We start from the raw sequence: 25,066 nt of genomic DNA on the forward strand, positions 1-25,066 counted from the left end.
TACAGTCTCAGGTCTGGTAGCGTGATTCCTCCTGCTTTGTTTTTATTTCTGAGTAATGTTTTGGCTATTCAAGGTCTTTTTCTGAATCCATGTAAAACGAAGTATTATTTTTTCAAGATCTTTAAAGTATGACAATGGAGCTTTAATAGGAATTGCATTAAAATTATAAATTGCTTTGGGTAGTATAGACATTTTAACAATGTTGATTCTTCCCAGCTGTGAGCATGGTATGTTTTTCCATCTGTTAACATCTTCAGCTATTTCTTTTCTTAAGTTTCATAGTTCTCTTTGTAGAGATCTTTCACATCCTTTGTTAGGTATACTCCCAAATATTTCATGTTCTTTGGCACTACTGTGAAAGGAATAGAGTCCTTGACTATTTTTTCAGCTTGGTTATTGTTGGTATATATAAAGGCTACAGATTTATGGGTGTTGATTTTGTAGCCTGAGACATTGCTGTATTCCTTGATCACTTCTAAAAGTTTTGTAGTAGAATCCCTAGTGTTTTCCAGATATACAATCATATCATCAGCGAAGAGTGAAAGTTTGATCTCTTCTGACCCTATGTGGATACCCTTGATCGCCTTTTCTTCCCTAATTGCAATGGCTAAAACTTCCATTACAATGTTAAAGAGCAGTGGAGACAATGGGCAACCTTGCCTGGTTCCTGATCTAAGTGGAAATGATTTCAATTTAACTCCATTCAATATGATATTGGCTGTGGGTTTACTGTAGATGGCCTCTATTAGTTTAAGAAATGTCCCTTCTATACCAATTTTCTTAAGTGTTCTGATCATGAAGGGATGCTGGATATTATCAAAAGCTTTTTCTGCATCAATTGAAAGAATCATATGGTCCTTATTTTTTAGTTTGTTTATGTGCTGAATTACATTTATAGATTTACGTATATTGAACCAGCCTTGAGACCCTGGGATAAATCCTACTTGGTCATGGTGTATAATTTTTTTGATGTGTTGTTGGATTCTGTTTGTTAGGATCTTATTGAGTATTTTAGCGTCAATATTCATTAGTGATACTGGTCTATAATGTTCTTTTGTTGTTGGGTCTTTCCCTGGTTTGGGGATCAAGGTGATGTTTGCTTTGTAGAATGTGTTGGGTAATATTCCTTCTTTTTCTATATTTTGGAAGAGGTTTAGTACTATAGGTACTAGTTCTTCTTTAAAGGTTTGGTAGAATTCTGACGTAAAGCCATCTGGTTCTGGGCTTTTCTTTTTAGGGAGATTTCGTATAGTTGATGCTATTTTGGAACTTGATATAGGCCTGTTCAACACTTCCACTTCATTCTGGCTAAGTCTTGGTAGGTGGCTTACTTCCAGGTATTGGTCAATTTCTTTCAGATTTTCATATTTCTGAGAGTAGAGTTTCTTGTAGTATTCATTAAGGATTTTTTGAATTTCTGAGGGGTCTGTTGTTATTTCATCATTACCATTTCTGATTGATGAAATTAGAGATTTTACTCTTTTTTTCCTGGTTAGATTGGCCAAAGGTTTATCTATTTTATTGATCTTTTAAAAAAACCAACTTTTGGATTTATTGATCTGTTGTATAATTCTTTTGTTTTCAATTTCATTTAGTTGCGCTCTGATTTTGGTTATTTCTTTTCTTCTGCTGGGTTGGGGTTGGAGTGTTCTTCCTTCTCCAGTTGCTTGAGATGTCCCATTAAGTTATTAACTTTGTCTCTTTCCGTTTTCTTGAGGAAGGCTTGCAGTGCTATAAATTTCCCTCTTAGGTCTGCCTTTGCAGTATCCCAGAGGTTCTGGTAATTAGTGTCTTCATTGGTGTTTTGTTCCAAAAATTTGGTGATTTCCTTCTTAATCTCATCTATAACCCATCTATCCTTCCGCATAAGGTTGTTTAGCTTCCATGTTTTTGTATGAATATGCAGGTTCCTGTTGTTATTGAGTTCAACTTTTATTCCATGATGGTCTGAGAAGATGCAAGGAATAATTTCTATTTTTTTTAATTTGCTGAGGTTAGATTTGTGGCCTAGGATGTGGTTGATTTTGGAGTATGTTCTGTGGGCTGATGAGAAGAATGTGTATTCAGTTCTGTTGGGATGAAATGTTCTGTAGATGTCTGTTAAGTCCAGATGTTGAATGGTTGAGTTTAAATCTAAGATTTCTTTGCTTAGTTTCTTTTTGGAGGATCTATCCAGCACTGCTAAAGGGGTGTTAAAATCTCCAACTACTATGGAAGTGGAGGAAATCAAGTTGCTCGTGTCTGTTAGAGTTTCTCTTATAAATTGAGGTGCGTTGTGGTTGGGTGCATAAATATTAATAATAGAGATCTCATCATATTGAGTATTACCTTTAACAAATATGAATTGTCCATCTTTATCCTTAATTATTTTGGTTGGATTCAAGCCTATTGCATCTGTGAACAGGATTGCAACGCCTGCTTTTTTTGCTTTCCATTTGCCTGGAATATAGATGACCATCCCTTCACCTTGAGTCTATATTTGTCTTTTAATGTAAGATGCGATTCTTGCGCTTAAGCCCAGGAGTTGGAGGTTGCTGTGAGCTGGGTGAGGCAATGGCACTCTACTGAGGGCCATAAAGTGAGACTCTGTCTCTACACACACACACAAAAAAAATGCGGTTCTTGTATGCAGCAGATATCTGGCTTGAGTTTTTGTATCTAGTCAGCCAACCTGTGCCTCTTTAGAGGACAGTTTAAACCATTCACATTAATTGAGAACATTGATAAGCCTTTTGAGAGTCCAATGGAAATTTTTAATCCTTTTGTGACTGTGGAAGTTGGAATTTGATCAAAATTTTCTGGGTGAGTTTAGTTTTGTGGTGGAGGATTGGTCTTTATGGAGGATAGGTTTGAGAATATCCTGGAGACTGGTTTAGTTATGGCAAATTTCTTCAACATGTGAATGTCATTGAAGTATTTAATTTCTCCGTCATAAATGAAACTCAGTTTAGCTGGGTACTGGATCCTGGGTTGAAAGTCATTTTGTTTTAGGAGATTAAAAGTCAATGACCATCCTCTTCTAGCTTGAAAGGTTTCAGCAGAGAGATCTGCAGTTATTCTAATATTCTTCCCCTTGTAGGTAATGGTTTTCTTTCGTCTGGCAGCTTTCAGAATTTTCTCCTTCATATTAACTTTAGTGAAATTGATTATGATGTGTCTGGGGGATGTCTTGTTCGGGTTGAATCGTGCTGGAGTTCTGAAACTGTCTGCTATCTGAATTTCAGAATCTCTTGGCATGTCTAGAAAGTTCTCCTTCATAATCTCATGGAGAAGAGACTCTGTGCCTTGTGAAGGCACTTAGTCACTTTTGGGGATTGTTATAAGACAATATTGCTTTTCTTCGAATTATCCCGGAGCTCTCTGAGAGAGTGATCTGTTTTTGCCCTCCATTTCTCATCCTCTTTGAGAGTTTGGGAGTGTTTGAAAACTTTGTCTTCAATGTCAGAAATCCTTTCTTCTGCTTGCTCCATTCTGTCACTGAGGGATTCTACTGTGTTTCTTAGATCTCTGAGGGATGCAACTTCTTGTCTCAATGTGTCAAAATCTTTGGTCATTTGGTCTTTGAATTTGTTAAATTCTTGAGATATCTTTTGGGTTACCGCTTGGAGTTCTAATTCAATCGTATTTGCTATCCAGATTCTGAATTCGATTTCTGACATCTCAGCTATTTGTTTGTGCATGGGATCTTGTGCTGTGTCTGTCCCATTGATCCTTGGGGGAGTTGATCTACTCTGATTATTCATATTGCCAGAGTTTTTCTGTTGATTTTGCCTCATGATTGTTTTTCACCATTGCCTCTGGCTGTCCTCAGAGTTGGGGAGGTGTCTCTCCAAGATTAGATCCCAGGGGGATCACTCTATTGTTGCTTGATCTTTGTAGGGAGTGACCCTGTGTAGTTCCTCTGGGGCTGCTCCAGCTAGGGAGTTCTAGTTGTGGAAGCAGCTCCGACATGTGACACACTCGGATCCAGCAACAGGGCAGGAGGTGGTGTGCACAGTTCTGGGGGTGCCTGGCACCCAGTGACTTTGGCACAGAGAGCCCAAGTCTCCAGCAGTCTCTGGCCAGGAGAAGGGCTCTGCGCAGAGGCAGGGACGGCTCCAGAGGGCACGCAGCTACCAGTATCTCTGGCCAGATGAGCGGGCCAGTGTGGAGGCTGGGAGGACACAGGAGGGAGGACGCAGGGTTGCACGGCTCCCGCAGTTCCTGGTCAGGGCATGCAGAGGCCCGGTTGGTGCGGGGTCACGGCACAGATCTTACGGAGGTCCGGGCAGCGCCAAGCCCAGGAATTTGAGGTTGCTATGAGCTGTGACACCACGGCCCTCTACCCAGGGCAACAGACTGAGCCTCCCGTGTGCCAAAACCATCTCACTCTGTCCCTAAGGGTTAAGGCTGTAAGGCAGCTCAGTCCCCGCCTTTAGGCTGCTCAGTTACTAGGTTACTAGGTGCCACCCATCCTTGCTCTGGGACCCTAAGGGCGGAGCTTGCCAGGGCAGTTCTCTCACACAATGGCTCCCTGCAGCCCAGCTCAGGGGCTCTGTCTGGGGCCCCAGACAATGCCCAAAGTTCTCCCCAAGGCAGTTCAACTGAGTGCCAAGTCCAAAAACACCGAAACAGTTCACAGGTAAGGCCTTTCCAGCTTGCAGTCTCACTGTTGTTGGTACATACAGTTGCCAGCGTGATTAGGTTGATCGAACACATGCAACTGCTTGCCAGTTTCCCACTGTTTTTGTCCTCCTCTTGGGGTCCAGAAGTCCTTTGCTAACTCCCTGTATCCTCAAAGGGATGATTATAGGCAGACCCCACCAGCCAGAGATGTCTGGAGTCTTATCTCCCCTGACTTACCATGCCCAGTTGCAGGGAAGCTATTACTCAGCTGCCATCTTTAATCTGATCTCCGTGATGTATAATTTGTTTGATGTGTTGCTGGATTCTGTTTGTTAGGATCTCATTGAATATTTTTGCATCTATATTCATTAGTGATATTGGTCTATAATTTTCTTTCCTTGTTGGGTCTTTTCCTGGTTTGTGGATCAGGGTGATGTTTGCTTCATAGAACGTGTTGGGTAGTATTCCTTCTTTTTCTACATTTTGGAACAGGTTGAGTAATATAGGTACTAGTTCCTCTTAAAAGGTTTGGTAGAATTCTGACGTGAAACCATCTGGTCCCGGGCTTTTCTTTTTAGGGTGATTTTGTATGGTTGATGCTATTTCAGAACTTGATATAGGCCTGTTCAGCATTTCCACTTGATTCTGGCTAAGTCTTGGAAGGTGACGTGCTTCAAGTATTGGTCATTTTCCTTCAGATTTTCATATTTCTGAGAATAAAGTTTCTTGTAATATTCATTAAGGATTTTTTGAATTTCTGAGGAGTTTGTTGTTATTTCATCCCTGTCATTTCTGATTGATGAAATTAGAGATTTTACTTTTTTTTTCCTGGTTAGGTTAGCCAAAGGTTTATCTATTTTATTGACCTTTCCAAAAAACCAACTTTTTGACTTATTGATCTGTTGTATAATTCTTTTTTTTTTTTTCAATTTCATTTAATTCTGCTCTAATTTTGGTTATTTCTTTTCTTCTGCTGGGTTTGGGGTTGGAATATTCTTCCTTTTCCAGTTGCTTGAGATGTCCCATTAAGTTGTTAACTTCCTCTCTTTCCATTCTCTTGAGGAAGGCTTGCAGTGCTATAAATTTCCCTCTTAGGACTGCCTTTGTGGTATCCCAGAGGTTCTGATAATTTGTGTCTTCATTGTCATTTTGTTCCAAAAACTTGGCAGTTTCCTTCTTAATCTCATCTATGATCCAGCTATCATTCAGCATAAGGTTATTTAACTTCCATGTTTTTGTATGAGTATGCAGATTCCTGTTGTTACTGAGTTCAACTTTTATTCCATGGTGGTCCGATAAGATGCATGGAATAATTTCTATTCCTTTAAATTTACTGAGGTTAGACTTGTGACCTAAGATGTGATCGATTTTGGAGTATGTTATGTGGGCTGATTAGAAGTATGTGTTTTCAGTTATGTTGGGATGAAATGTTCTGTAGATGTCTGCTAAATCCACACGTTGGGTGGTTAGGTTTAAATCTAAAATTTCTTTGCTCAGCTTCTTCTAAGAGGATCTATCCAACACTGCCAAAGGAGTGTTGAATCTCCGACTATTATGGAGCTGGAGGAAATCAAGTTGCTCGTGTCTGTTAGAGTTTCTCTTACAAATTGAGGCACATTCTGGTTAGATGTATAAATATTAATAATTGAAATCTCATCATATTGAGTATTACCCTTAACAAATATGAAGTGACCATTCTTGTCCTTCCTTACTTTTGTTGGTTTAAAGCCTATTGTATCTGCAAATAGAATTGCAACACCTGCTTTTGTGTGATTATCATTTGCCTGAAATATGGACAACCATCCTTTCATCCTGAGTCTATATTTATCTTTTAAGGTAAGATGTGATTCATGTATGCACCAAATATCTGGCCTGAGTTTTTGTATCCAGTTAGCCAACCTGTGCCTCTTTAGAGGACAGTTTAAGCCGTTCACATTAATGGAGAGTATAGATAAGTCTGGTAAAATTTTGGGTATCGAGTTTTTTGAAAGCTCAGTGGACAGTTTTAATCCTTTCACCACTGTGGAAGTTGGAGTTTGATCAAAAGTTTCTGAGTGAGTTTACTTTTGTAGTAGAGGATTGGACTTGTCATTATGGAGGATAGGTCTGAGAATATCCTGAAGAGCTGGTTTGGTTATGGCAAATTTCTTCAACATATGAATGTCATTAAAGTATTTAATTTCTCTATCATAAATGAAACTCAGTTTAGCTGGATACAGGATCCGAGGTTGAAAGTTATTTTGTTTTAGGAGATTAAAAGTCTTGACCACGTTCTTCTGGCTTGGAAAGTTTCAGCATAGAGATCTGCAGTCATTCTAATATTCTTCCCTTTGTAGGTAATGGTTTTCTTTTATCTGGCTACTTTCAGAATTTTCTCCTTCATATTAACTTTAGTGAAGTTAATTATGATGTGCCTGGGGGATGTCTTATTTGGGTTGAGTCATGCTGGGGTTCTGGAACTGTCTGCTATCTGAATTTCAGAATCTCTTGGAATGTCTGGAAAATTCTCTTTCATAATTTCATGGAGAAGGGCCTCTGTGCCTTGTGACGCTACTGCATCACTTTCAGGGATTCCAATGAGGCAGATATTAGCCTTCTTCAGATTATCCCAGAGCTCTCTGAGAGAATGATCCGTTTTTGCTCTCCATTTCTCTTCCTCTTTGAGAGTTTGGGAGCATTCAAAAGCTTTGTCTTCAATGTCAGAAATTCTTTTTAACCATTTTTAGATGCACAAGTTCCATGGCACTAAGTGTGTGCAGATGGCTGCACAGTGATCACCACCCTGCATCTCCAGAACTTTCCCATCTTCTCAGACTAAAACTCTGTTCTTGTGAAACACTAACGCCCCAGCCCCAGCACCCACCTTCTACTTTCTGTCTGTGAATCTGACAACTGTAGGGGCTTCCTGTAGTGGCATCACACGGATTTGTCCTTCACCGAGGATAATGTCCCCAAGGTGCATATGTATAGTAGCATGTGTTGGGATGGTCCTTGTTGAAGTTGATCATTCAGGCTGGGTGTGGTGCCTCATGCCTGTGTTCCCAGCCCTTTGGGAGGCCAAGGATAGAGGATCACTTCAGGCAGGAGTGCAAGACCAGCCTGAGCAACATAGCAAGACTCCATCTCTTAAGAAAAAAGAAAAAGAAAAATTAGCTGAGCATAATGACCCAACACCTGTAGTCTCAGTTTCTTAGCAGGCTAAGATGGGAGGATCTCTTGAGCCCAGGAGTTTGAGGCTGTAGTGAGCTGTGATCAAGACCCTACACTCCAGCCTGGGTGACAGAGTGTGAGACCCTGTTTCAAAAAACAAACACCCCCCAAAACAAACAAACAAAAAAACCTACATAGTTTTGTTCAATTTAACCCCTGCATGCCAAATTTCAACTGTGCGGCGTTTAATTGATGAACCCATGTTCAGTTGTTTTAATCCCATGAATATATTTTTATTTCAAAAAAAAAAAATTAGAACATGACAGATAAAACTCACCTCCCAGTCACCACCTCTAATCTGCCCTGTGCCTCATAGGAGGTCCCCAAGCTTTATATCTGGAATATTTTTTCTTTTTTAAAAAAACCAAATTACTTATAAATACTCCTGGAATATTTCTTTCTAGTTTTTTCTGTGTGTATTATGCACATAGATCCCCCACTGGAAACATATGGCATTATTTTCTAGGGAGATGCATAAATTATATGATACCTAACATATTCATCTGAATCATGCTTTTTTTGCCCCAAATATGTCTTGAAGAACCAGCTAGGTTACTGTTTGCAGTGGGTTTCCCTTTTTGCCTGCTTTGGAATATTCTGTGGCATGGATTCGACACATCGCAAGTTGTGGGCCAGTCCCCAACTGGTGGACACTTAGGTTGTATGTGTGTGTGCCTGTATATATACATATAGAGAGCTATTTTTATATCAACAACCGTTGTTTATATCTTAACAACTCTGTTAAGATATAATTCATATACCACATACTTCAGCCATTTAAACTGCCCACTTCAGCTGGGTGCAGTGGCTCGCATCTGTAATCCCAGCACTCTGGGAAGCCAAGGCAGGTGGGTTGCTTGAGCTCAAGAGTTGGAGACCAGCCTGAGCAAGAGGGAAACCTTGTCTCTACTAAAAAAAAAAAAAAAAAAAAAAAACACTAGAAAAACTAATCAGGTGTTGTAGTGGGCACCTGTAGTCCCAGCTACTAAGGAGGCTGAGACAAGAGGATCACTTGATTCCAAGAGTTTGAGGTTGCTATGAGCTATGATGCTGGGGCACCCTACCAAGGGCAACAGAATGAGACTCTGTCTCAAATAAATAAATAAAAATAAATAAATAAAGTGCCCATCTCAGTATATTCATAGAGTTCTGCAACCATCACTTCAGTTTAAGATCAGAACCCTTTCATCACTCACAAAGAAAACCTGTCCCTGTGAGTGATCACTCCCCTTTCTTCCTCCCCTCATCCCCCAGCAGCCACTAATCAACTTCCTGTCTCTACTGATCAGCCATTCCTATAAACGTAATCATACAATAATTGTTTTTTGTGTGTTTTTTGGCTTCTTTCACTTAGTGGAACATTTTTTTTTGAGACAGAGCCTTAAGCTGTCACCCTGGGTAGAGTGCCATAGCACCACAGCTCACAGCAACCTCCAACTCCTGGGCTCAAGCGAGTCTCCTGCCTCAGCCTCCCAAGTAGCTGGGATTACAGGTGCCCGCCACAACGCCCGGCTATTTTTTGGGTGCAGCCATCATTGTTGTTTGGCGGGCATGGGCTGGATTCGAACCCACCAGCTCAGGTGTATGTGGCCTTAGCCACTTGAGCCACAGGTGCGAGCCCACTTAGTGGAACATTTTAAAGGCTCCACCATGTTGTGGTGCAGGTCAGGGCTTCATTCTTTTAGTTTATTCCTGAAGATTGCTCCAAGATACAGACATCTCCCATTTTGCTATGCGTTCATCAGCTGTCCTTGCAAGTTTCTTGCTAAATGCTTCCTCATGCAGCTCTCCTGTTCACACACAGAGCTGCCTCTTTCTTGTAGGCCTGCTCTTTAATTGAGAAAGCCGTGCTCTGTCTGCTCTTGCCTTTCCTATCACATCCTGGCCTCTTTCTGGTGTGAGTGGGTGTGTCCTGGACACAGGAAGATTGTCTGTATATATGGTCATAGCATCATCTCCCAGACTTCAAGGCTGGTGGGTCCCTTAGCTCAGGATCCCCAGAAGTCCCTGGGGGGTGGTGCTGGGCTGCCCTCGATGGCTTATGTCCTCTGCAGACATCGACGAGTGCAGAGAGATCCCCAGCATCTGTGCCAATGGTATCTGCATCAACCAGATTGGGAGCTTTCGATGCGAGTGCTGCAAGGGCTTCGACTACAACAGCATCTTGCTGGCCTGCGAAGGTGCCACCTCTTCCCTCCCTCCCTAGTCCCGGGGTCTGGGTGGGATGCTGGCCCTCCACAATGCTATCTAGGTGAGTCACTTGGACTCTGTGGCCCTCAATTTCCCCATCTGTGTAAGGGGGATGTCACCTTTCCAAAGGGCCTCCATCCCACAGAAGCACCTTCACTCCAGTTCTGGCTGCTCTTAGAGGGACCACCTGCTCCAAAGCAGGAGCCAGCTGGCAGGGTGGGGTTCTTCTCAATCCTCACCTTGTGCACTGTATTTGCCCAGATGTGGATGAGTGTGGCCAAAGGGACAGCTCCTGCCAGCAGAATGCTGACTGCCTCAACATCCCTGGTAGCTACCGCTGCAAGTGCACCTGCGGGTACAAGCTGTCACCAAGTGGGGCCTGTGTGGATGAGCAGGGCCCATGGGGAGGCAGTGGGGGAGACCTTACCAAGGCAAGGAGTAGGCACGAGAGGGAGCTGGTCTGTCTTACCTGTGATCTGGGTAGGGACTGGCTCTGGCTCCATTCAGGTCTTTCTCTTGTTTGTACTAGTAGAAGGCTGGGGGTATACAGAAAACACCTGTTAACAGAACAGTTATGGGTCAGGTGTGGTGGCTTATGGCTGTAATCCCAGTACTTTGGGAGGCCAACATAGGAGGATTATTTGAGCCTAGGAATTTGAGACCAGCCTGGACAACATAGCAAGACCCTATTTCTACAAAAAACTTTCAAAATTACCCAGGTGTGGTGGCTCATGCCTGTAGTCCCAGCTACTCAGAAGGCTAAGGCAGAAGGGTGACTTGAGCCCAGGAGTTTGAGGCTACAGTGAACAATGATCACACTACTATACTCCAGCCTGGGAAACAGAGCCAGACCCTATCTAAAAAAAAAAAAAAAAAAAATGTTATGAGGGTGAAATAGGATATGATGGAGATGAGAGATGAGCAGGCTACCAACAGCCTGAGGCCCTAGATGGGAGCTTGATGAGGAGGCTTCAAGGCATGTTCTGGCTCCCCTATGGCAATGTGGGAGGACTCAGGCAAAACCTGTGGGGTGGGGGAACCCCACCCTGCTGCACTCCCAGGACGGAATGAGTGTCAGGAGATCCTGAATGTATCAGACTAAATAGGCTTCTCAGCAAGGAATAGAGATAGGGACATTATAAATGAACAAGGGGTCAATTCTTCTTTCAGGGGGGTGCCCTCAGGCCACAGACCCATTTTCAGTGGGGAAGAAGACATAGTTAAAATGTATATGCAGCCTGAGCAAGAGCAAGGCCCTGTCTCTACAAAATATAGAAAACATACCAGGTGTGGTGGTGCATGCCTATAGTCCCAGCTATTCAGGAGGCCGAGGCTGGAGGATCACTTGAACCCAGGAGTTTGAGGCTGCATTGAGTTATGATGATGCCACTGTGCTATAGCCTGGACAACAGTGCAAGAGCCTGTCTCAAAAAACAAAAGCATATATATGCACCCAGCAACAGAGTTTCAAAACATATGATGTAAAAATCAACAGAACTGAAAAAGAAATAGATGAATCCACAATTATAATTGGCAACTTCAACATGCCTCCTTCAGTAATAGAGAGAACAAGGAGTCAGAAAATCAGTGAGGATATAGAAGACTTGAACATCACCATCAGCTGCCCTGACACTTATTCTAGAACACACATTCTTCTCAAGTGCAGAGGGACATTTACCAAAGAAGATTATATTCTGGGCAACATAACAAACCTTAACTAATTTAAAAGAATTGGAGGCTGGGCATGGTGGCTCATGCCTGTAATCCCAGCACTCCGGGGCCTGAGGAGGATGGAGTGCTTGAGTTCACAGGTTTGAGACCAGCCTGAGCCAGATCAAGACCCGTCTCTAAAAATAGCCGGGCATTTTGGCAGGTGCCTGTAGTCCCAGCTACCTGGGAGGCTGAGGCAAGAGAATTACTTGAGCCCAAGAGTTTGAGGTTGCTGTGAGCTATGATGCCATAGCACTCTACCGAGAGAGACAAAAACAAACAAACAAAAAAGAATTGGAGTCACACAAAGTAGGTTATCAGATGTTAGGGAATGAATCTAGAAAGCAATCACAGAAAGATGCCCAGAAAGTTCCCAAATATTTAGGAATTAAACAACGTACTCGTAAATAACCCATGGATCAAAGAAGAAATCATAAAGGAAATTAGAAAATATTTTGAAGTAAATGAAAATGAAAGCATAACATATCAAAATGTGTGAGATGCAGCTAAGAGAATGTTTAGAGGCAAATTCATAGCATTAAAATGGTATTATAGACACTTACGAGTACAAACATCATAGAATAGTTGGTAGGTTAACATACAGAGTCTGGTACATGAGTGCCCAATTAGTAGAACCCAGTGCTGTCAACTCAACTTATTTGTGTATAGAAGTACAAGGAAGGTTCTGTCCACTCAATGCTGGTGACCCTACCTTCCCGCCTTCTATCTCACTCTCATCTCCCCTAGATACATTGATGAGTGTACTACTCTTTTGGGGCAGGTGTGCCAATTTGGCCAGTGTGTCAACACAGATGGCTTCTTCCACTGCCTCTGCCAAGATGGCTTCAAGCTCACAGCTGATGGAAACAACTGTGCAGGTGAGTCTCCCCACGGTGCTGGCAGTCGTCTTAGTCAGCCCCTGCTTCATGTGTACATATAGTTGTTACTACTGAGCAACCACGGTTTCATTTAATATCCATGCATATATGTTAAGGTGTTTTTTAGAAAACCTAAACCAGCACATCACTTCCATGTTTTCATGGGGTTTGTGGTTTAGGGTGAGGCTGTCTTGAAAATATAAATTTTCTGAAGTAAGGAATAGAAGTGCTAAATGGGCATCACAGAAACTCTGTGGGGAATCTGCAGGCAGCATCAGGTTAGGAATCTCACTCTCATCTCCCCTAGATACCATCTGGCTCTACTTATTACCCCACGAGGGTCAGAGAGTCCTCCCCCAGGCATCTCTGCTGTCCTGAGTCTCAGCCTCTACCCCACAGCCAGGACTGTCACGGACAGAGCTTGTCCTAAGGCCCTTAGTCACTGCAGTGTTGGCCCCAAACCCAAGTAAGCCTCCCACCTCCTAGCTGGCACTGGGTGCCTTCTTCCTCTCCACAGACACCAACGAATGTCTCAGCCTTGTGGGAACCTGCCTGCCAGGAACTTGCCAGAACCTTGAGGGGTCCTTCCGCTGGTATCTGCCCCCTTGGCTTCCAGGTACAGAATGACCACTGCGTTGGTAAGTGTTCAGCTCCACCCCCAGCTCTGGGACTAGGGAGGAGGCTCTGGGCTTCTATCTCCCCCTCAGTAAAATGGGAATACCAGCTGGAGTTGTGGTGAGGGTAGACTTAATGTAGCTTCATATGCTATTACCACCGTTATGATTGTTATTGGACTGGACAGCAGGGCTTTCTCTCTGGGGCCCACAGTTTTCCTTGTAATCCTACAACATGGATATGGTTGTGGGGGTCTCACTGTACCTCAGAGCACCCAAATGTAAAACTCACTTGGTTAATGGTGGTCAAGTTCTGGTCTGGCCTAAACTCTACTAGTGTAATCACCCATAAGGGTCACTTTGTAACACGTAGATTAACCTGGATCTGTCTACCCTGATCTCCTCTGGCCCATTCATCCACCTGGGCTAGCCTTGTTCATTGTGGTCTAACCTGGACTAACATCTGGTCTGACCTATGGTCTAACATCTAACCTGAGTAGGTGTGTTAGTCTGGGCTAACCTGAACCAGTCTGTCTATCCGAGCTAGCCTAGTACATGTGAACTAACTCCATCCAGCATAGACTAAATTTATCCAGTCTCTGTTAGCTTTGACAAGTTTTACTCTCTAACAGTGAACTCTTCCTGACCCATGACCCTTACTCTGGAGATACCTGCTGGGAAAAACCCACAGACATGCATAGTGCTACTCTACGCTATAGCTCACCCTGAGTCCTCAGGGCCCTTTTCCCACTTCAGTCCCCGGGCCTTTCTTTTTTTTGAGACAGAGTCTCAAGCTGTTGCCCTGGGTAGAGTGCCATGGCGTCATAGTTTATAGCAACCTCAAAGTTTTGGGCTTAAGCGATTCTCTTGCCTCAGCCTCCCAAGTAGCTGGGACTACAGGCGCCTGCCACAACACCCAGCTATTTTTTGGTTGTAGTTGCCATTGTTGTTTGGTAGGCCCAGGCTGGATACAAACCAGCCAGCTCTGGTGTACATATCTGGTGCCCTTGCCACTGAGCTACAAGTGCTGAGCCCCCCTGAGCTACAGGTGCCAAGCCCCTTGGGCCTTTTAGGCTCTGTCCCTACTCCACCTGCCTCTCTTCACAGCTGAGGCCTCCTCTCCTGGTGGAGGTCCTACTTTGCATCCCCCCCCTCCAGCTTATGTCCCTGTCCCTCTAGACATTGATGAATGCTCAGAGGAACCCAGACTTTGTCTCCTTGGCACCTGTACCAACAACCCTGGGAGCTTCCACTGCCTCTGCCCACCCAGCTTTGTCCTCTCTGACAATGGACACCATTGCTTTGGTGAGTCTGAGCCCAAAAGGGGCTTGGGGAAGATGGTAGGAGGTAGGGCAGGGAGGGATGAGATGACCCGGAAAAGAGGGTTGTGGCTTCTTATATGTGTCCAGGATCTTTGCGACTCCAGATGTGCTTCTCTGCGCCTTATGGCCAGAGAGGTCACATCTTCAGAGGGCTAACCAGGTCTACTCTGGGTTAGCCTGGATCCCTGTGGTTTAAGTTGACTTGTGTTGGCCACAGCCATCGTCACTGGTTTAGTTTCATCCAGTCTGAGGTAGCCTAGGCCACTCTGAGCTGGCTTCATCTCAGCTGGAGTAGCCTTGTCCACTGTGGGCCCAACCTGAGCCAGCCACTTCTTTTACAGGTTAAGGACAACAGGGGGAGAACAGAGCCTACAATTCAATTCAACCAAAATTTACTGTTCTGGGGGGCAAAGGGCCTAGTGACAAGCCAATCCCTGTGCCGGCCTGTGAGGACTTCTCCAGCCATTGAGAGTCCCAGCCTGAGGAATGGAGGCTTGGAGTCTCAAGTTCAGGGTCCTCTGGTCTCTGAAATCAGCTGGTTTGCCTCTCTAGGAAGGGCCTTCTGACCCAAGAATAGCCAATGGTTGAGTTTAACCATTCTTCCTGCCACAGGGAGGAAGAATGGTTAAACTCACTTCACATCATAGCAGTGAAGTGGGATGGGACATTTCTGCCAGGAATTCCCAGCTGTCTAGCCAAAGTCCCAGGGCAAATCTTCATTGGCCCAGAGTGGGTCACATGCCCATCCTCAAACTGATCACCATGGCCAGAGTCGTGGTGTGTTCTGATTGGCTGCTGGTGGGCTCACTAGGTCTGCCCATCTGCCAAGTCTGGGGTTCAGGGGGCCAGAAGAGAAAGTGGGCACTGCTGATGTCTCTTAGACAGATACCCCCACCCCACAGACACATGGCAGAGTTTCTGCTTCACCCGTTTCAAAGCCGGAGAGTGCTTGGAGCCCAAAGCTTTCAACACCACCAAGACCCGGTGCTGCTGCAGCAAGAAGCCAGGGGAGGGCTGGGGTGATCCTTGGGAGCTGTGTCCTCAGGAGGGCAGTGATGAGCACCCTACCCCTGCACAGGGTCTCCTCTCATTGTGGGCTCCCTCCTTCCTCTCTCATTCTCCCCTTACACTCCCCCGCACCCACGTGGGAGTCCTGGTAGCTGACTCTGACTCCTCTCCCTCTCTCCATGTCCAGACACCTTTCAAGAGCTCTGTCCCTTTGGCCATGGAGCAGTCCCAGGCCCAGATGACTCTTGAGAAGGTGAGCCCCTTGTTCACATGCTAAGAGCCCCTCCTAGACCACCCAGCCCTGTCTCTTCTCTGCCTGGGTCCCCAAAGTCCCAGGCTCCCTCTGAGATGCACGGTGATCCTGGACACTGCCATCCTGTAGCCTGGGATCCTGTCCCCCAGGGCCTTGAGTGTGGCTGGGGTGCTAGGGCTGATGACAGTCTCTGTGTCTGCAATCCCTGCCCACAGATGTGAATGAGTGTACAGAGAATCCTGGCGTGTGCACTAACTGCATGTGCATTAATACTGATGGCTCTTTTCGCTGTGAGTGTCCCTTCAGCTACAGCCTAGACTTCACAGGCATCAACTGTGTGGGTGAGTGACCAGCCCTTGCCCTGGCCTCCACCCAGGAGAGAAAGGAACAGCAGAGTAGGACAGACACCCCCAGGTCAGGATCCCATCCTCACCTGCTGCCTCTCTCTCATTCTGCCATTTCCTCCCTTGGCCCTTCACTCTCTCAACTCATTCACTTACTTGTTCACGCTCTTGCTCGCTCATTCATCCACTCCCTTATTTACCCCTTTGAGCACTCGTCCTTTCACTTGGCTACTCATTCACTTATTTATTGCCTTATTTGCTGCCTTGTTCACTCATTCCTTCACTTGGGCACTCATTCACTCACTCCCTTGATCACTCATTCACTCATTCCCATATTCAACTCATTTGTTCACTCATTTACTCACTCACTCTTGCTAACTCATTCATTCATGCTTTAATCCACTTATTCAGTCACTCACTCATTCACCCATGCGTTCACCTGTGTACTCATTCACTTATTCATTCAATCATTCTTTCACTTATCCGTTTATTTACTTATTTATTTGTTAGAGATAGGGTCTTACTATATTGCCCAGGACATCCTCAAACTCTAGAACTCAAGCAATCCTCCACCTCAATTTCATTTATTCATTTAAGCCCTCATTTACTCACTCCCTTTCTCACTCATTCATTCATTTATCTGCTCATTCACTCACACATTCATTCATTCATTGAACCTGTCCCACTCAGCTGCCCCCTAACCAGCTGGGATGTGCATCACAGCTGGCCCCATCCTGTCTGTGGCAGTCAACAGGGAGGCAGACAGGATGACACTGAGGGTGGGGGACTCTCTGCAGGCACTGACCTCACCACCATTTTAACCCCACTCAGACACAGACGAGTGTGCCATCGGCCACCGTGTGGGGAAGGCACATGCACCAATGTCATTGGAGGCTTCGAATGTGCCTGCACTGATGGCTTTGAGTCAGGCCCCATGATGACCTGTGAGGGTATGACCCTGCCTGCCCAGGACTTGTGCTGTGAGATGTGGATGCCTGTCTGGGGGCCACCTTGGGGGATGGAGTGGAGGTCTCACAGGCAGACTCCACCAGCTGGCACCTCCCCTCTGCCCCCAGACATTGACGAGTGTGCCCTGAATCCACTGCTCTGTGCCTTCCGCTGCCACAACACTGATGGCTCATACCTGTGTACCTGCCCCGCTGGCTACACCCTGTGGGAGGGCGGGACACTGTGCCGAGGTAGGCCTACACAGCAGAACAGTGGAGACTGCACTTGCAGCCACACTGGAGACATGTTTTACTGGCATCAGTGACCTGGGTTTGCTACTAAATATCCTGCAATGCACACAGAACAGCCCCCACCACAAAGAGCCTTCTAGTTCCCAATGTGCATAGTCTCAAGGGTGGGAGGCCCAGGGCTGATTCAGGGTCAGTGTTCCAGGGCCTGACAGAGTCACATGGGCAAAGGATGCAAATTTTGCGGGTTGATTCTTGGACTCTGAGAGCTGGACAGGAGCTAGGGGCTCCCCGCCTGGGAGGGGACAGGCATTGGGCAGATCTGCAGGCACCTTCCCTGTCCTGTCTCAGCTGATGGTGGGTGATCTCCAGGCCCCCAAAGCCTGGGGACAGGCCATGGGGTGCCTGGATTGGCTGACATCTATTCCTGGTCCTCCTGAGATGTGGACGAGTGTGCAGATAGACTGCAGGACTGCCACACCCGGGGCATGGTGTGCAAGAATCTCGTGGGCACCTTCGTGTGCACATGCCCCCTAGGCATGCGGTTCCGGCCCATCTCTGGAGAAAGCTGCACAGGTATGAGGGTGCTACTTTTGGAGTACAGGGAGCCCCCACCACAGAGGGGAGCGGTCAGAGAAAAAGGGTATGAGTCTACCCGGGGGTGACCTTTGTAGTTGTAGGGGAGGCTGGACTGGGAGGGCATGGCCTCCCTGCCTGCCTGCCTTGCCCCTCCCACCTCAGATGAGGACGAATGCGGTACCCAGCCCAGCCTCTGCGCCAATGGCTACTGCATCAACACTGTGGGCAGCTTCAGGTGTGACTGTGATGAAGGCTTCCGGCCCAGCCCCACCCTCACTGAGTGCATTGGTGAGTGTGGTCAGGCCTGGGGGCAGTGGCACAGCCCCTTGCCAAGTCACAGTGCCACCTGCCCGTCTCACTGTGTGAGAGCTCCCTGAGGCAGCCTGGGGAATCCAGGGCATCAAGGGAGTGCTCCAGGAGTTGAGGAGCTGATGCAGATGCATATGTCCACTGCACACCCTTCCATCCTCTTCCTCTTGTCCCTTTGGTCATGTCCAGGAAGAGCAGGCCACCTCCCTCAGCCCCGTCTCCAAAGTATCATGCCCTGGAATGGGCCCTCCCCTGGTTTCCTACTTCCTAAGAGCTAACTCCACCCATTGGTCTTGTCTGTTCTGTGTATCCAGATCCCTCCTAGACACGCCTTTCTTCAATGCCCCCCAAAATTCAGCTTACACCAAAGCAAGCCCAGAATATTTGCCCCCAGGTCAGCCTCCTAGCATGACCTGTGGCCTCCTGCCCATTCTCTGCAGACATCCGGCAGGGGCTCTGCTTCTCTGAGGTGCTGCAGGCCAAGTGTCAGGCTCAGTCCAGTGGCAGCAAGGCCATCACCAGGGCAGAGTGCTGCTGTGGGAGTGGCCGGGGCTGGGGGCCCCACTGTGAACTCTGTCCCCTACCTGGCACCTCTGCCTACAGGAAGCTGTGTCCCCATGGCTCAGGCTACACTGCTGAGGGCCGAGGTGGGTGCCCCCACAACCCGCAAGCTGAGAAGTGGGGGAGTTTGCTCGAGTTTGCGTGTCTGTCTCCTAGCACGTGTGAGACACTCCGTGTGTGTGCATGTATCTTTGTGCCGGCAGGTATGTAAGCCAGTACACATACCCTGTATGTGTGCAAACACTTGGGCATCAAGCCAACAGATATGTGAGCTGGTATGTGTTCTTTGGTTTTCTTCGTTTGCTTGTTTTTCTTGTTTTAGAAACTGGGTCTCCCTCTGTCACTTAGGCTGGAGTACAGTGATGTCATCATAGCTCACTGCAACCTCCAACTTCTGATTCTCTCACCTCAGCCTCCCAACTAGCTGGGACTATGGTTGCCCACCACCATGCCCGGCTAAGTATATATTTTTTCATATATTTATTTGTGCATGTGTGTGGGTGACACTGTCTTGCTCTGTCATCCAAGCTAGAGTGCAGTGTTGTCATAATAGCTCATTGCAACTCAAACTCCAGGGCTTGAGTAATCCCTGCTACTCCAGCCTGCCAGAGTGTTAGGATTATAGGCCTGAGACAGTGTCTGGACTAAGTTTTTAAGTTTTTATAGATACAGACTCTCAATATATTGCTCAGGCTGGTCTTTGAACTCCTGGCCTCAAGAGATCCTTCATCCTCCCAAACTGCTGAGATTATAGGCATGAGCTGTCATGATCAGCCTGTTCTTTGTGTGTGTAGGCTCCTTAGTGAGTGTGTAAGGGATGGTGTTGTTGTGTCTATGTCAACTTGCTGAGGCATCTATGCCACCTGTCTGTAGACTAGAAAACAGAGAGAGGGAGTGAGCTGGCCTGTATGTTCTGGGTTCTGAAGAGTGAGTGAGGGTAGAAACATGAGTATGTGTGAGTGTGTGAGGATAGATGCATGAGTGTGTGTGTGAGTGAGGGTAGATACATGAGTGTGTGAGGGTAGATACATGAGTGTGTGAAGAAGTGAGCGTAGATACATGAGTGTGTGTGAGCGTGTGAGGGTAGATACATGAGTGTGTGAGAGTGTGTGAGGGTAGACACATGAGTGTGTGTGAGTGTGTGAGAGTAGATACATGAGTGTGTGTGAGGGTAGATAAAAGAATGTGTGTGAGAGAGTGTGAAAGTAGATACATGAGTGTGTGTGAGGGTAGATACATGAGTGTGTGAGTGTGTGAGAGAGTATATGAGGGTAGATATGTGACTGTGTGTGTGAGAGTGTGTGAGGGTAGACACATGAGTGTGTGTGAGTGTGTGAGTAGACACATGAGTGTGTGAGGGTAGATAAAAGAATGTGTGAGAGTGTGAGACGTGGGTGAGGGTAGATACATGAGTGTGTGTGAGTGTGTGAGAGAGTATGTGAGGGTAGATACATGACTGTGTGTGTGAGTGTGTGAGGGTAGACACATGAGTGTGTGTGAGAGTGAGTGAGGGTAGACACATGAGTGTGTGTGAGTGTGTGTGAGGGTAGACACATGAGTGTGTGTGAGAGTGAGTGAGAGTAGACACATGAGTGTGTGTGAGAGTGAGTGAGGGTAGACACATGAGTGTGTGTGAGAGTGAATGAAAGTAGACACATGAGTGTGTGAGAGAGGGTGTGAGGGTAGATACATGAGTGTGTGTGTAGTGCTTGAGTCTGAGTATATGTCATTAAGCATGTCACGGAGGGTGAGAAAGCTTATCCCAAGTGACCAGTGGTGACTCTGACAGGACTGGGGAGAAAGAACCTTTTTGATGGTGTGCTGGGGGGACAGATGAGCTCCCAAGTGTAAGTAGGTTTTGCTGTGTTTCTGCAGGAGCATCTGACCTTGTGGCTGGAGTGTGACATTGTACATGTGCTTGTGTGGCCCCGTGGTGGTGCCCTAAGGAGGTGTTGCTTGTGAGGCTGGATGCGGAGGGCTGGGGGCTGGTATTCTCAATGCTCAGTGGAAGGAGCTTCATCAGCATGTCCTGCTGGTTTAGGTGCAAGCTGCGGCCATGCGGGCCAGGGTGCAGGGAGGGGACCGGAGGCTGTGACTGCCTCTGGGGGAGGGCATGCCCCAGTGGCCAGAGATGGCCAGCCTGTCAGCTCCAGCCTCGCCCACCCTGCTTATCCCCAGATGTGGATGAGTGCCGTGTAATTGCTCGCCTGTGCCCCCACGGTGAGTGTATCAACAGCCTTGGCTCCTTCCGCTGTCACTGTCAGGCCGGATATAAGCCAGACACTGCTGCCAGGGCCTGCCTGGGTGAGCCCCACTCCCCCAGCCCTCTGAAGCCCTGGCCAGGCCCGGCCCAAACTTCCCTGGAGCCATCCAGTTTGCAAGCATTGGTTTTCATTTACAAAATGGTGCCCACATCATAAAATAAAAAGAGAAAACCAAGAGGGGAAGCAAAAAGTTCTTCCCCACACTTCTACTCCATTTGAGCTAATTTTCCTGTTGTTATTTCTTCCATTTATTGTGTACCTCCTGAGATTTTCAGTTATATCTTATAGCAAGTATTCATTTAAATCAGAGGGAGGGGCTTGGCGCCCATGCTCAGTGGTTAGGGTGCTGGCCACATACCCTGGGGTTGATGGGTTTGAACCCAGCCTAGGCCTGCTAAACAATGACAACTACCCAAAAAAAAAAAAAAAAAAATACCCGGGCATTGTGGCAGGTGCCTCTAGTCTCAGCTACTTGGGAGGCTGAGGCAAGAGAATCGCTTAAGCCTAAGAGTTTGAGGTTGCTGTGAGCTGTGACACTACAGCACTCTACTGAGGGTGACATAGTGAGACTCTGCCTCTAAATAATAATAATAATAATAATAATTATAATAATGATAATAAATAAATCAGAGGGATGGGGCAAATCAGCCTGTCCCTCCTCTTGCTTTTGTAAATAAAGTTTTATTGGCACACAGCCTTGCCTGTTTGTGTACTTAGCCTCCATGACTGCTTTGTTAATACAAAGGCCACATTGAGTAGTCATGACTGAGATGATATGCCCTGCAAAACCAAAAATACTGTGTTTTTACAGAAAAAGTGTCAATTTCTATGTAAGTCCACAGATTCTGGATGGCAAGAATCTAGGGGGCGGTGCCTGTGGCTCAGTCGGTAAGGCGCCGGCCCCATATACCGAGGGTGGCGGGTTCAAACCCGGCCCCAGCCAAACTGCAACCAAAAAATAGCTGGGCGTTGTGGCGGGCGCCTGTAGTCCCAGCTGCTCGGGAGGCTGAGGCAAGAGAATCGCGTAAGCCCAGGAGTTGGAGGTTGCTGTGAGCTGTGTGAGGCCACGGCACTCTACAGAGGGCCATAAAGTGAGACTTTGTCTCTACAAAAAAAAAAAAAAAAAAAGAATCTAGGTGGAGCCCCCAGCCTCTGATTGCCCCCACCCCGGACCTGGAATGTCTGTCTGACCCACCCCCTGCACCCTGCTACCCCTCCAGATGTGGACGAATGCAGCCAGGCCCCCAAGCCATGCACCTTCCTCTCCAAGAACACTAAGGGCAGTTTCCTGTGCTCCTGTCCCTGTGGCTACCTGCTGCAGGGAGATGGCAGGACCTGCAGAGGTGACGTCCTTACCCCTACCCACCCTGTGTCCTCTGGGGCCCTGTCTCCACCTGCCCCCTGTAGCCTCTGTCCCTCCCATCTGCTTGGAGTTCGGCATCACTTCCAAGGGCTTTCTCCTGCTGCCCCTGTGCCCTGAGGTGGCAAAAGCAGCCACCAGGAAGCCCACAGTCCCTGCCAGGCCCTGTCCTGACCATGCTGGGTCTGTCTATGTCGCAGACCTAGACGAATGCACCTCTAAGCAGCACAACTGCCAGTTCCTCTGCATCAACACCATTGGTGACTTCACCTGCCGCTGTTCCCCCTGGCTTCACCCAGCGCCATGAGGCCTGCTTTGGTGAGTGACACTTGTCATCCCAACCTTCATGTTTTTGTTCACCATAGAAGTACCAAGAGCCTGGTCTGTGCCAGACATGGTTGAGTCAGGTGTGACTTGAACAAAGTCCTTGCCTATTGCGTGCCTGCATCCTGGTGGCGTCTACAACCTCCTGCCTCCTTCCTCACTCTTGGGAGATGGGAGGCCCTCTGACTGGGGCCCAGGGCAGCTCCTCTTACCCCTAACAAGTCCTTGCTGGGTCTTTCCCCTTGGGCCTCCCAAGAATACTGAAATCCCAGGAGCTCAGAGTCCAAAGGGGAAGTTGGTTCAAATACCAAAGCTGCAAGGGCATTTGCTGCTGCATTGCTTCTTGGTGTTTTGTGACCCCCTAGAGAAACAGATCTTCCCCAAGGGCCAAGCCCAGCTAAGGTTCCTACAAATTCACTCATCCAGCATCTACTGAGCACCTACTGTGTGCCAGGAAGTGTACCAGACCAAAGGGCAGCAAACTCCAGCCTGCCAGCCAAGTCTGGCCCCCTGCTCTCCTTTGTTAATAAAGTATTATTGATACACAGACACACCCACTTGTTCTCCTATCATCTGTGGCTGCTTTTGCACTATAATGGCAGAGTCAAGTCTTGACACAGAGCCCTTTACAGAAACAGAAACAGTTTGTCCAACTCTATTAAAGAGCCTGGAGGACAGCAAGGAATATAAGAGGCAGAGCCTGCTATCCTGATGAAACTTCATTTTTAGCAGGAAATTGGACTAGAAACAGACATAAAAATAAATTAATGCAATATCATGTTAGAAGGTGGTGCATGGCATGAGAGAAAGAAAAAGTAAAAGCAGAAGTTCAGGAAAGAAGGATAGAGCTGCATTTTTTGATTTATTTTATGTATTTATTTTTTATTTTATTGATTTTTTTTTTTTTTGAAACAGAGTCTCACTTTGTTGCCCTTGGTCAAGTACTGTGGCATCATAGCTCACAGCAACCTCAGTCTCAGGGGCTCAAGCAATCCTGTTGCCTCAGCCTCTGAGTAGCTAGAACTACAGGCACCTACCACAAGGCCCAGCTATTTTTAGAGATGGGGTCTAATTCTTGCTCAGGTTGGTCTTGAACTCCTGAGCTCAAGCAATCCACCTACCTTAGCCTCCCAGGGTGTTAGGATTACAGGTGTGAGCTACTGCACCCAGCCTTTCAGGCTGTTTTAGAGACAGGGTCTCACTGTCTCCCAGGCTAGAGTGCAATGGTGTCATCATAGTTCACGTCTCAAACTCCTGGGCTCAAGTGATCCTCCTGCCTCAGCCTCCCAAGAGGGCTACAGTTTTAAAAGAGGGTTCAGGTGAAGTTTCATCCAAAGGGGACATTTGAACAAGGATTTGAAAATGAGATGCATTTCTCTTTTTATGCCACAATAAAGTTTTTGGACCAGCTATATGGGCCAGGGCGTATGCACCCCATGGGGGTCATATACAGAGCAAACCCACACATGACTCCTTTTCTCAATCACTAGAATAGGGTTATTCTAGTGTATTATTGATACACAGACACACAGAATGCACCTCTAGGCAGCACAACTGCCAGTTCCTCTGCATCAACACCATTGGTGACTTCATCTGAGACTCAGCTTGATGAGGAATCAGCAAACTTTTACTGCAAAGGGTCTGAGAGTAAAGATTTTCAGCTTTGTCGTCCACAATTGTTTCTGCTGTTGTAGTGACAAAGCAGCCTGAGATGCTATATAAATGAATGAACATTGTTATGTGCTAATAAAACTTTACTGATACAGACAGTGGGCCAGATTTTGTCCCACGGGGTCCCCATTTGCTGATGGATAAAGCAGAAAATCAAACTTGCATGACCATAGTAGCCCACCCTGACACTTGGTTTGCTTTGCTGAACACAGGGAGAGAAACTTCAGATGGTGCTGGGCATTTCCAGCAGCAGTCTAGAGCTAGTCTAGCCCCTTGAGTGACAGCTCAGGCAGCTACAGGAGTCCCATGTCCCCAATATCTGTTATACCCGAAAGAGATTCCACATTCCCACAGGGATATGCCTAGTGTTGAGAATGTCTAAGGGCCAGGCAAAGTGGCTCATGCCTTTAATCCCAGCACTTTGGGAGGCCAAAGTGGGAGGATCATGTGAGATCAGGAGTTCAAGACCAGCTTGGGTAACATAGCAAGACCCCATCTCTATAAAAAATTTAACAATTAGGCAGTTGTGGTGGCATATACTTATAATCCCAGCTATTCAGGAACCTGAGGTGGGAGGATGGCTTGAGCCCAGGAGCTTGAGGTGCCAGGGAGCTATGGAAGCCAAAATCAGGATTCCCCACCAGGAACTTATTGTTCATTACCTATAC

General features: G+C 46.6%; 1 protein-coding gene across 1 annotated transcript in view; it reads left to right on the forward strand.

Annotated features, from left to right (window-relative positions):
- Positions 1–25,066, forward strand: part of FBN3 (fibrillin 3) — an 83,389-nt gene that overhangs the window by 50,140 nt on the left and 8,183 nt on the right. The window contains 19 exon segments of the mRNA XM_053583428.1: positions 9,870–9,995; positions 10,267–10,447; positions 12,463–12,593; positions 13,111–13,187; positions 13,189–13,231; positions 14,387–14,512; positions 15,432–15,581; positions 15,725–15,790; positions 16,006–16,131; positions 16,966–16,989; positions 16,992–17,084; positions 17,211–17,333; positions 17,772–17,906; positions 18,072–18,197; positions 18,659–18,865; positions 20,958–21,083; positions 22,264–22,386; positions 22,604–22,683; positions 22,685–22,721. Of these exon segments, the coding sequence (XP_053439403.1) occupies positions 9,870–9,995; positions 10,267–10,447; positions 12,463–12,593; positions 13,111–13,187; positions 13,189–13,231; positions 14,387–14,512; positions 15,432–15,581; positions 15,725–15,790; positions 16,006–16,131; positions 16,966–16,989; positions 16,992–17,084; positions 17,211–17,333; positions 17,772–17,906; positions 18,072–18,197; positions 18,659–18,865; positions 20,958–21,083; positions 22,264–22,386; positions 22,604–22,683; positions 22,685–22,721 (2,100 nt within the window).

Source organism: Nycticebus coucang, chromosome 3 (genome assembly GCF_027406575.1).
Source record: "Nycticebus coucang isolate mNycCou1 chromosome 3, mNycCou1.pri, whole genome shotgun sequence".
In the NCBI taxonomy this organism is placed as follows: domain Eukaryota; kingdom Metazoa; phylum Chordata; class Mammalia; order Primates; family Lorisidae; genus Nycticebus; species Nycticebus coucang.